At 44.7% G+C, this 12574-nt stretch overlaps 1 protein-coding gene across 1 annotated transcript in view; it reads left to right on the forward strand.

Moving 5' to 3' along the window:
• ANO2 (anoctamin 2, calcium activated chloride channel) overlaps window positions 1-12574 on the forward strand; it is a 361968-nt gene that overhangs the window by 260707 nt on the left and 88687 nt on the right. The window contains exon 17 of the mRNA XM_012637807.1: window positions 5973-6047. Coding sequence (XP_012493261.1) covers window positions 5973-6047 — 75 coding nt within the window. The remainder of the gene's footprint in view (window positions 1-5972; window positions 6048-12574) is intronic.

Here is a 12574-nt window from a genome sequence, read left to right on the forward strand (position 1 = left end):
TGCCCCTCAAAGGAGAGGGTTTTATGGACAGAAGGGCACAGGCTTGGAAGCAATAGGCAGCACGCGGATTCTCTCCTCTAACAGCACACGGACCCGAATGCGAATAAGCAGCTGCTTTCAATATTTACGACCCTCAGAATAAATCCATGATGGTGCTAAACATGATTCATGTTTTGAAGGCCTCTAAATATTATTTAGAATTAAAAACCTAGAAGCAACCGTTCATTATGAAGGAATCAGCAGCCTCAGCCTTCCCGACAGCTAAGCAGAAAGCTCAGAGGTCCCGGCTGGTCTTCTCCCGAACTCAGCAGGTGGCTAACCACGGAGCATCACTTCTCCTCCGGTCCCTCAGGACTGATCCGAAACATGAAGGCCTGGATCGTTTGTTCTCTGAGCCCCCTGCCAGCCTAGCACTAGCTCACCTGCTGTCTGCCGGCTCAGAGCGTCCTGCTGTTCCCATGTTTGGCTCTGCGTGTCATAGTGAGAGGCATTGTAGGTCACCAGGTAGTCGGGAATTCGAGTTGCCCTTCTTCTCCACCTGAAACCCTGCTGCCGTGCACGCATCCTCCCCTCTCGTAGCACAAAGCCATTTGGCAGCACTATGTACTGTGCTGTCTCAGTGCTCTGGAATACCCTCCTCCCTCTTCTTCATCCCTAGAAAACTCTTATTATTCTTTAACCACAAATAAAATGCCCCCTCATCTTTAAGTACCCCCCTGCCCCGGCCCCAACTTATTCCTCTAGGCTGGTAGTCACTCCCTCCTCTGTGTTTTTATGACACTTTGCGTGTGCCATATCATGTCATAATGTGTGTTCATCTTTCCCAGTTTCTTCTGCTAGTTCAAGTGTTCCTTAAGGGCAAAGCGTGAGACCTATTCTTCTATACATCCCTAGTGCCTGGTGCTAGCGCAATGCTTGGTACATGTTTGATGTTCAATGAATGTTTCCTATGCAGAAACAGGAGCAATACAGCCCATAATTACACAGAACTTAAAATTTTCCATTGTTTTTCCCTCTCTTAGACACTGCCCCCAAAATATTTGCAAGAACGTAGAGTCAGTGTGCAGACATTTTAATAGAAACCAGTCTGACCCTACTCCTGACCCTTTTGTTATTATCTGGAAGCGGTGAAGCAGATGATGATGATGAAACCGCAAATGCTGACGACAAAGCTTGGCTTCCTTCCCTTTGGAGGTGTCCCCAGAGAAAGAGGGCCACAGCCTGCTTCCTTTGAAGCCCAAACCCAGTTCCACGCCGGGCCGGACACTTACTGATTACTGGCATTTACCACCTTCGTTCTTTCATTTAGAGTCTGGGGTCATCTGCACTGGCTTAACCTTGGTATGACAGAGCATCTCTTCTCTGTAGCCCTGCTTGAAGTAAACCACAGTACAAAAATCTAGATTAAAAACCTAGGCGAATATGTATATATTGCCCCTCAAAGAGGTGGAGTAGAACTCCATGCCCCTTACAAGTGGGCATTGTGACCTCCTTCTAAGAGGAAAGCATGGAAAGGAGAAAAAGAGAAACTTTACAATAGAGAAATCTGACGAATGCCACCTCCACCAGGTGATCAAGGCATTTATCTTCAGCGATAGGTCATATTGCAGCCGTGCCCTTGACAGGATGCGATGAAAATGTCCCCTACCTCTGTGGTCTTCCTCCCCCACACCCATAACTTCAGTCTAATCATGAGAAAAACTTCAGACAAGCCCATAGTGAGAGATGTTCTACAAAATACTTGACCAGTACACCTCAAGACTGCCGAGGTCATCAACAACAAGAAAAGTTGCAGAAACTATCACAGTCTAGAGGAAGCTGAAGGGACAGGATGAGTAAATAGACTGTGGTATCTTAGAGGGGACCCTGGAACAGACAGTGGACATTAGGTAAAAACTAAGAAATGTAAAGGAAGTATGAACTTTCGTTAATAATCATGTACAATGTCGGGTCATTGGTTGTGAGCAATGTCCTACACTAATATAACAGGGGAACTGGATGCAGGACATACAGAATACTCTGAATTATCTATGAAGCTTTTTCTTTAATTGTAAAATTATTCTAAGATGAAAATGTTTAAAGAAAGAAAGGAAGGAACCGTCATATGTTATTGATGGAAATGCAAAACAATACAGCCACTTTGAAAAACAGTCTCATAGTTTCTCATAAAGTCAAACATATATTTACCCTGTGACCCAGCAATTCCACTACTTGGTATTTATCTAAGTGAAATGAAAATCCATGTTCACACCAAAACCAGTGCACAAGTGCTTAGAGTGGCTTTATTCACAATTGCAAAACACTGGAAACAATCCAAACATCCCTCAACTAGTGAGTGAGTAAATGGATTGTGGTACATCCGTACAATGGAACACTACTCAGCAAGAAAAGGGAACAAACTACTGAGTCATGCAACAAAATGAATGAATCCCAAATGCACAGCCCTAAGTTGCAGAAGTCAGACCCACCAGCCTGCCTACTGTATGAATGCACTCACATGACACACTGGAAAAGGTGAAACTAGGACATAAATCTGATCTTGGCAGGTTCTGGGGCCTGGGGAGGAGATAGACTACGAAGGGACATGGGGGAATATTGGGAAGTGATGGGATTATTCTCTATCTTGATTGTGGTTGTGGTTATATGAATGTGTATGTTTATCAAAACTCATAGAACTGCACACAAATAAAGGTGAATTTTCCCACGTGTAAATTAGACCTTAATTAAAAACAGAAAACTAACCAACTCAAGGATGATTGCCACTTTTCAAAATTACTCTCCAAGTGATTTTTTTAAATAGTACTCTCACCTACTGCCTTTTCAGAGATTTCATTTCCAAATGCTTAGTTTGCCAAAAGGGCACTTGCATGGTTTTGTGTGAATGTCACTGTGCCACTTGCTGTTTGCAGACTCTGACTTGGGAGCCATCGTCCAGGGACAGACACAGACAGCAGAGACAAAGAAACAGGCACAGACAAAAGCTAGGCTCATGTCTTAACAACGATGACATTAGCTAAGCACTTTATAATCACTTGCTTCCGATATAATAGTGAGGCTGATTAGATCTTACTTTTGTATGGTGCCTTACAGTTTGCAAAGCTCTCTCACATGCATGCACTCACGTGATCCACACAAAACCTCAACCACTTAGGCGGGAAAAATGTCGTCGTCTTCATTTTGAAAGGAAGATGGACGTGCTAAGAGTTTGCACTTCCCTCTGTGTGCCTGTCCTGCCTCTACCCTCTCCGAGGTTGGCTAGTTCAAAATTCATGGTAATTTGGAGTGATAGATATAGCTATGTTACATATTTTACAGATAAGAAATATAATTATTTTATGTAGAAGGAAACTGAGGTTCTGGGAATTTCCCACAGTGACTCGCCTAATAAGGATTAGAGAGCCGACAGTTCAGAACTGGGATGTTCTGGTTCCAAGTCAACTTCTCTTTCTGCTGTCTCCTATGCTGATTGTGTGACTTTTATGCAGAGTGTGTTTAAGTTCATGGTATTTTGCTACAAATCTTCACATCTTTAATGTACAGTGAGTAGAGAATTTTAAGGGACTTCCATTATTAGAGCCAGAGTAGTATAAGTAAAGACTATTTTACTCACTGTCGTCTTTGCTAGTGACTCTGGCAGACAGTCTGAAATCTTTGTGTTTCTCTCGCCTTCTCGTGTTTGCACAGTGTCTGAGAGCTGTGTGTGTGTGTTGGACGCTATAATTTCAGAAAAAAAGAGCTCATCAATGTAAAATGAGAAAGGGCGATTTTTCAACAAACACTAGAACATCTACATCAAAATGAGTACTTTTCTTTAAGATAGTTGCTTTGAGAGGACATCCAATTCAGTTGCTTTTTAGTTATGTCTCATTTTTAGGCAAAGAGTAATGCCACCTTCCTAATCAGGTTTAGCTCTGAAATCCTTTTCCTTGTTTCCTTGGTGGTCTCGGAGCTCCTCCCGGGTAGAGCTGAGCCTTGTCCTCACCGTGTCCTCAGTATCTAGCAAGAGCCCGGCCCATGGAAGCTGCTCAGACCGTGTGTGTTGAGTGGAACTGAACCAAGACTTAGCCGTCAAAACCTTAACCGTAATTAGGGAGGCCTCAGGAAGAGCTCTTCCATCCCCCCATATTTCTCTTCAGAACCCCGACTGAATGTCGTCACCGCCAGCCCATCCTCAGTTTTCCTTGTCAACATCTTAAAGAAAAATACCGTAAAGTTATCCTAAAGGAAAGCACTGGTGTGTGAGTGAAACTGAGAATGGATGCTGGAGAGAAATAAAAGAATTTCTAGTTCTGGATGTTTGGCCTAGTTGAGAAGACTATGAATGGTCTGTACTGGTCCCATTAGAAAGAGGTTTATATGCTCCCATCCTTTCAGAATGGTCACAACCTGGGTTACCGCATCCTCACTGTGTGATAGAACGTCTGCCGGACTACAAGTACAGGAACTTAATTATGCCACTAAGTCTATGCAACCCTGAGTATAACACTTATTTACATCATCTACAAATGAAAGTGCTAATTACAAAATGACTTCAGCCATAGGTCTCATTTCTACCACCATTTATCAACATTAAGCCAGCTCGACTCTGCTCAGCTCAAAACATGCAACGAGAATTGCTCCTTCCCCCAGGTCCCCATGGGCTCACTCCCAGGGTAAGCTTCACCCCCAAATTGACAGTGATTTTTAAACCTTTGGACGTGTGGGTATTTCATTAGCCTGTGAGCCCCTCAGGGCATAGTCATATCGACTTTCTTCGGTCTCCCTGCTGTGCCTGGCACACAGTGGATGCACAAAGCATTTTAATCTTTTAGGCCAAAAAGTTCCTTTGCTTACAGTACGAGCTTTCAAAGGCTAGATGGCACTGTTGCTAGAGCCAAAGCAGGTGTGTCCTGAAATACCAGTGGTGAGGAGGGAAGAGAAGATGGGGTGGGGGGTCCTGGAGCGTCACTTGCTGGGTCTGATTCAGACTCTTTGCAGAAGGGCAGGGGCCTCCTACCTCACTGGCGCAGCGTGTTTTGCCATTTCCTTGGCACCTTCACAAATGCGACTTCGGATGGTCTTCCCAAGAACCTTGTGCAATAAGCAGGGCAGCTGTGGCAATGCTAATTTTATAGAATGGCAGCTCAGAGAAATCAAGTGCCTGGACTAATGGTTTACAGCAATTAGTCGGCAGAACTTTGTAACGTTCATACCTGTTGGCCTCCGCTCCTCCCCAGCATGTGCTGAAGGAGGGCTGTGGCCAGTGATGTGGTTGTCCCGGGACAGCGCCGGGGTGGACTGCACCCACTGCAAGGGGAGGAAGGCAGGGTTCTCAGCCAAACTGAATGGATCAGCTTAACCCGTGCCTCAAAGTGTCTGTCTGTGTGACTGGGGTTGGCAAACACAGTCATTTTGGAGAGAATAAATGATAGCACATACAGGCTCTTTAAAGAACAAAAATGGTGAGTAATTTGTACAGTTATTAGGATCTAAGGTCAGTGGTTGATGTTTCATTTAAAGGATGATCTGTTTGTAGGATGCTGTCCCGTGGTGGTTGGGTCATATCTATCATTTGTCCCTTGCTTTACCGTGTTCACGTTTCTCATTAAACAAACCAAACAAAACCATCCTGTGCAGCAGGCAGCACAAGTGTCACCACTGTACCCATTTTACAGATGAAGAAATAGAGTCAGAAATGTTAAGATACATGTTCAAGATCATGTGGTTGAACTTGAACTTCAGTCCAATGTGAGGCTGAAATCGAATCTTGTCCTCTTTTCACTGCAGCTTTCCCAGGCTATGTCAGCTCATCTAGAAATTACAAAAGTAGGAGAGTCATTGTTGACATGGAGGGTAAGGCATCAGTGACTAGGAAAATGTATGTGTGTGCAATGACAGGTGATTAATGACCTATACATTTATGCAAATTGAGAGAAAGTTAATATCTGTTATTTGTACCTTCTGACTGTCTCTACTTTCCTGTTTCTCCTCAGGATGACGAAGATAAACTGACGTGGAGAGATCGTTTCCCAGGTTACTTGATGAACTTTGCCTCCATCTTGTTCATGGTAATTTGCTGGAGGGACCACCTGCCTGTGACTTGTGCATGTAGATGCTGTTGCGTGAGTGCTGTGCGTATTTTATTCTACCACGCTGTGGGAATGATGAGAGTCTGGGAAAGATGAAGCCACGGTCCTGTACACGGGCAAGGTCCTACCCAATAGCGAGGTATCGACCACACATGTGCCAAGTTGGAACTTCTAGGGAGCGGGTTGTACCTTCCTCCTCAAGACAGACCGAGAACTTGGAGAAGGAATCCGGGTAAGATGACTGCTGAGTTGCGGCACTTGTTGGAGCTGTGGAGTGACTCTCTCTGATGGTTTGTGGAACACAAGTCTGGAAACCGCAGGAGAGAGCCAGCTTGGCGCTGTAAGTCTGATTCTGTAGCTTCCCTGTAGCTGCTGTGTTTGTCTCCCTATGCTCTACATTACAGTTTGGTAGAGCCTTTTTGCAAGACCCAGATGGTCTCAGCTGTGTCAGGAAAAGCTGAGGCAAGAGCCTGTGATTCGTATTTGAGTCAGATCAATAAAATGGTAGCAGGTCGTTCTTGGGAGCCAGGATGGCTGAGACCATAGTAGCTGAAGCTGGAAGGAAGGTGAAAATCAGAGGACTGAATTTGGGTCACTAACACATCTGTCTCACTTTATGGAAATATTCCTTGCGGTATTTGAGATTGGAGGTTCTCTTTTACAAAGGAGAGTGTGCACTTACACTCAGAGCACGTCTAAGTAGGACTATACATCAATGGCAGGATGGAAGAGGGATTACTTTTTCCAAAAATTGGAACTGAAATCATCATAATTTTCTGGACCTACCGGCCAACAACAACCCGAACCCGGGCCAAAAATAACGGTGCCAACAATAATGCCAATGGGAAGCCCGAAGAAAAGAAACAAGGCCCGGCTGCAAAAAATTAAAAGGCGAAGGAAACTTAGGCACCATCTAATTCAACTCTTCCTTTTGCAGATGAAGTGCAGAGCTGATGGGTGCTTTGCCAAAGCTTAGAAGTCTAAATTTGTTTTCTTCTCATTGCTTAACAAGTGCAAGTGCAAGGCATGTAGAATTCATTCAAGGATATATAGTGAGTTGCAGTTTGTTAAGCTTTAATGATATAAAGTTTAATTTAGCACTTCAAAACATCTCACAATGTGCATATTATTGTCTAAGAGTTTATTCATTCATTCAAGAAATATTTAACGAGTGAAACTATGTACTTGACACTGTTCTTAGGTAATGGGATACTACAGAAAACAAAACAAAATAATCCCTCTCAAAAAATTTACAGACCACAAATATGTAAATGAATAAGAAAATAAGTAAGTAAAATAGACTTCTATCTTCAGTAGTGATAGGTTAGGATATTTATAGTATCCCATTTTGCCAAAATTAACAAAAAAATATAGGATGAATATATTTTTCAATCTTCTCGAAGCCTCAAAGGGCTACAGGATAGTAACTAATATTAGTAAAATCTAAAGGAAAATGGGAACCAAGGAATCAAATAGCTGGGTACCAGTGCTGCTTTACCTTTAGGACATTTTCTCATCCAGGCACATTTAGCTTTGGTTTTGGTGGTTTTGTGGGAGCAAGGAGGAGTGAAATCAGGGACTGTGGTTGGCTCAAAGTGGGGATTCTAACCAGAAGTCTTCACCACATTAAATCAGAACTCCTATCCTCTCAGAGAAAAGATGAAACAGAACTTAAACCACCTTTCCCCCCTTACAGTACTACAGAGAAAATTATTCTGGTTCTAAGCAGAAAAGAGACAAAAGGGGAAACAAGGCCCTGTCCCTAAGAAGTGACCGTGGGCAGTCCACATTGCAGCTTTCAGGGACACCACACAGAGGACCAGAGAACCTCAGGCTGTGAACTTGGCCAGGACCATCAGTGCTCCCAGGTGCCTGGCAGAAGCAAACACAAGCTCTTTCTGTAGAAAAGCATGTTTATGCCAGGATCTCCCAAAAGAATTTTTCAAGGGTAAGGAAGAAAACACCATTGAATACAAGCAACTACTAAAGAAGTTAAAGCACCATGTGAAAGATCCAGTAAGAATAGACAAGAAAGACTAAAGATACTGAAAATATTAGTCTCACGTTAAAACACCAACTTAAGGAATAAGAAACTATTTTAAAAATTACCTAGAAGATTTGAAAACTAACCAAAAATTCTTCTAGAAATGAAAAACCATATATGTAACCATGGATAGGTTTAATAACACATTAGACACAGCTAAAAAGAGAATTTGTGAACTGCAATACAAGCTAGAAGAAATTACCCATAATGCAGCACAAAAAGATAATATATAGGAAATTCAGAAGAGAGGTTTAGAGATATGGAAATAGAGTGAGAAGATTTAACATATGTTTAATTGCACCACCAGTAAGACAGGAAAGAGAATAGGTAATGAATGAAATATAAAGACTAATAGTTTCACTATCTGCTGCAGAACACCAATCCATAGTTTGAAGAGTCCCAATGAAACCCAAGCAGAAAAAGTAAAAAGAAATCTACATCTAGATTTACCACAGGGAAATTGTAGAATATATAAGACACAAGAAAAATCTCAAAAGCAGCCAGAAATCAAAAGACAAATTATCTTCAATGGAGAGACACTGAGACTGACCATTGTATTCAAGAAAAATATCATGTAGAAATGAGAATAAAACAAAGATATTTATAGACAAACAAAAACTGAGAATGTGCTAACCAACTGAATTTCTCACTAGAGGAAATTCTAAGAATGTACCTCAGATATGATCCCATATGGAAGACCAGAGTTTTAGGAAGGAATGAAGAGCTATTAAAGTGGTAAATATGTGGGAAAATCTATATGAACATTGTGAAAATAATAATGATAATGTATCCTAAGGTTAAAAAAGATAGAATTGAAATATATACAACAATAAAACTGGAAAGATAAGCGAGGGGATGACGAGCACAAAATTCAGCACAGTGGCTGGATCCAAAGGAGGAGCGGGGGTGGGAGGTCGTGTCGTGCTGGGGAGAAGGGCATTTGGAGCTGCTGGCGGTGTTGGTCTGGTTGTACTGGTGCTTGCTTTAGTCATTAAATTGTGTGTGTGTGTGTGCGTGTGTGTGTGTGTAAAATGGATTTGTCTATATGTTCACGATAAAATAAAAAATACGCAAAGTGCATGTGTTAAATAGGTTGGTCAGGGAAGTCCTCATTAAGAAGATGGCATTTTAGCAAGGAGCCAGCCACATGGATATTCTAGGGAGAAAATTCCAGGCAGAGGGAACAGCAAGGGAAAAGGCCCAAGTGTGCAGAGGAGCCGCAAGCAGCAGCTCAGCAGCTGGAGCTGAGCCTGCCAGGGGAGGGAGCGCAGGAGGGATGTGGCCAGAGCAGGAGGGGAGGCCCGCAGGCAGGACCCTCGCCGCAGCGAGGACGGGGCTTACTCTACGTGAGGTGAGAAGCTTGCTTCATAGCACCTCTTTTTTCCTCTCAAAGTATTCCAGTTGGATGACAAATTACACGGTTCTCTGCCTATTAGATTTTTTGAAAAATCCCCATTTGACATGAACTTTTCCCCATTTTTTCTTTCACTTTTCAAAAAAGCCCAGTCTTCTAAAGGCCAGGGGCGCTTGGCATTGCCCTAGAACCACGAGTGGAGCATGAGATGAAGGGCTCAGTGTGGTGCTGATGAGAAATACTTTCTGTCATGAAATTGGGGTAAGCCAGCGACACCCGCTATATCTCTCATGTCATTCCTTCTGCCACCCCCTGCCTCTGAACCTAGGCAGAAGATGCCGGGCCCGTGGCCATGAGAAGGGTGTTAGGGATGCCAGTCTGCAAGATCAGTTGGGGATATTTTTCACGGGGTGATGAGAACAAAGTGCTATTTTATCTGCCTCAGCGCATTAGAGGTCAGCGTGGACAAAGACGAATTTTCTCTCTCTTCTCCAACCCCGTGTGTTAAGCTCAACTTTCTTTCCTCTTTGAATTAACCCTCTTGCTTTCTCTTTTTAGGGAGGGGCTTTGGGGAGGCAACATCCTTCCTCTAGATCTAGGTGCATGAGCTTCCTTCTGGTGCCTGAGGCGGTCGTTTACGCCCGCTCGTATGCTGGGAGCCTGCCGTCAGAAACCCTCCTCCGCAGCCTGGGTTCTTGCCTCCTCGCTGATGCCCTGCTTGCACACTGCCGCCAGCAGATCTTCAGCATGCTGGGTTTCAAATCCTAAATCCAATCTGTCGCTCCTCTGCTCAAAACTCTCCAATACCTCCTCGCTCCCGAGGTGTAGGAGCCGATATCCTTCCGTCACAACGCTCCTCTCCTCCTCTCTGCTCACCCGACTCCCGCCCCACCACTTCCCTTGCTCACCCCCTGCCCCAAGCGCCCTTCCCTCGGATCCCCCCAGGTCCTTGCCGAAAGGTCACCTGCTCGTCTATTTCTTTCCTGACCACCTATTGAAATTGCATCTAATCCCTACACCCTGTTCTGCCTTACTTGTCTCCGTAGCATTTATCACGCCAGAGATGCTGAGTATTTACCTCTTTCGTAGTTTATTATCTGTCTTTTCCCACTGGAAGATCAACTTCAGAAGGCCGCACTTCCTGTCATATCCCTGACACCTAGAACTGTGACTGGCACAAAGGATGTGATCAAGGCACGTTTGGTGAATGACTGAATGGGCGGATGAATTAAGTGGATGCCAGCGACAGCATATTATGTCAAGGACGAAGTCGTTAGCGTGTCTGTGTGTGCATATGTATGCATGTGGTGTGTGTATTTTTATACTTGAACTACTAGTGTGTGCCATGCCCTAGCCGGGGCACTGTCTCACTGGATTAGCAGAGGTGGCCTCTGCTTGGCACATTTCTACTTGTTCCTCCTCCCTTTGCTGGAAAATGCTTCCTTCTCCTGTTCTTTGCTCCAAAGCCTTTTCCTGACTAACCTCCCTGCTCTCTGCTCAGAGCGTAGCAGAAGCTCGTGAGCCGAGGCCCGTGATTCCGTCCAGCTGCGACGAGGTTCCTCGTATCCTTGTTGTACTCATGCAACACTTGTCTCAGCTCTGCCTCAGCATGCACGTCACGGAGGGTGGGGACAGGCCGCCTCTCCTTCCCGTCTCTCTCCTAGTGTCAGATGGGACTCTGGACTCTGGCTCAGCTTGCATTGAATCTGCTTATGCCCCAGAAGTAAAATTCTGGGATTAAAACACCAAAAGCAACAGGAATTATAATAGGTGACCATAAGCAGGGCAGCTCCATCTCCTAGAGTGGGGACCAGCAACTCTTTACCAAACAGGTCCCACGCACAAGTACCTCTGTGAAGTGGCATGAGGCATAGACTCTGGCACAGGACCAATCCCCTTGGCCTAGCTGGCGGAGACTGATCACAAACGTGGAATATGCCCGGTGTGGGGGTTCGCACAGTAAGTGGCCAGAAGATATTTGTCAGACTTCATAAGCAAAATCAATAATGCAGCCACAAGTGGTGGAAATAGTGCTAGATTTAGTGCCAGAAGACGTGGGTTCTAATGTCGGGACGCGACTGTAGACTTTGAAACCACAGAGCAGGCTTCACGTCCTGGATCATCACTTAGTCTCATCTATAAAAGGCAAGTCTTAATGGTTGTGAGAAAGGACTCGTGCTGGTGAAGACACACACTGAATGACGACACCGAGAAGGCATGAGTGGGTCAGCTGTTATGGATGTTACCCCCGTTAACGTCTCAGCTCTGCCATGTACCCTCCAGACCTCGGGCCAATCAGATTGTTGCCTCTTAGGCCTCGGTTTCTTTATACATGAGACCAAAGGCTGTATGTGGATAGTTTCCAAATACTAAAATTCTTTAATTCCTACCATGACCTAAGAGACTAGGGTTGCAATCCACAAGGTTGTAGTCCTGTGGCCTTGAGCAAATCACTTCACTTTTCCATGCCTGTTTCTTTGTCTGCAAAGTGGTCATGCAGCTCGGTTTGTGCTCTTGAGCTCTTGTAGCTTGGAAGCTCTGTGACTTTTGAGATGCCATGGGAAGCACCAAAGGAGAGCCTCAGAACCGACTTCCAGAGTGAGATAGAAAGTCAGGACCAGGGAATGTGAGCCCGTGAAGACCAGAATCGGAGGGCTGCAGTGGGTGTGCCAGGATGGAATGAGGAGGAAGGGAGAGGGGAAGGAGCGCTTCACGTGAGGGGAGCAGTGCTTCTTGACTTTGAACCTGGGAGATCTGGAGCTGTGTGTGGGATTCTGCATTTCTCTCAAGCTCCAGCCAATGCAGCCAGTCCATGGACCACGCTTTGGGTAGCAAGGAAGGGTGCTCTTCCTTCCCTAGTTTGGCAGCTGCGCCTCTTCGAGAAGGACATAAGTTGATCTCCCCCCAACTTCTTCTTCTGTGCCCCTCCCCCAAGACCTTGAAGTAAAGGATGTTTTTGCCATTGTTTTTTTCACCCTAGTCCTTTCCCTAACCCCAACCCCAAACACACATGCACACTCTCTCTCTCTCTCTCTCTCTCCCCCCAATCCCCTGCCCCCCTCCACCTCATCGATACTTCTATCACTGGTCTTCACTGCAAAAGTGATT

Source organism: Propithecus coquereli, unplaced genomic scaffold, assembly GCF_000956105.1.
Source record: "Propithecus coquereli isolate 6110/MARCELLA unplaced genomic scaffold, Pcoq_1.0 Scaffold124, whole genome shotgun sequence".
Lineage (NCBI taxonomy): Eukaryota > Metazoa > Chordata > Mammalia > Primates > Indriidae > Propithecus > Propithecus coquereli.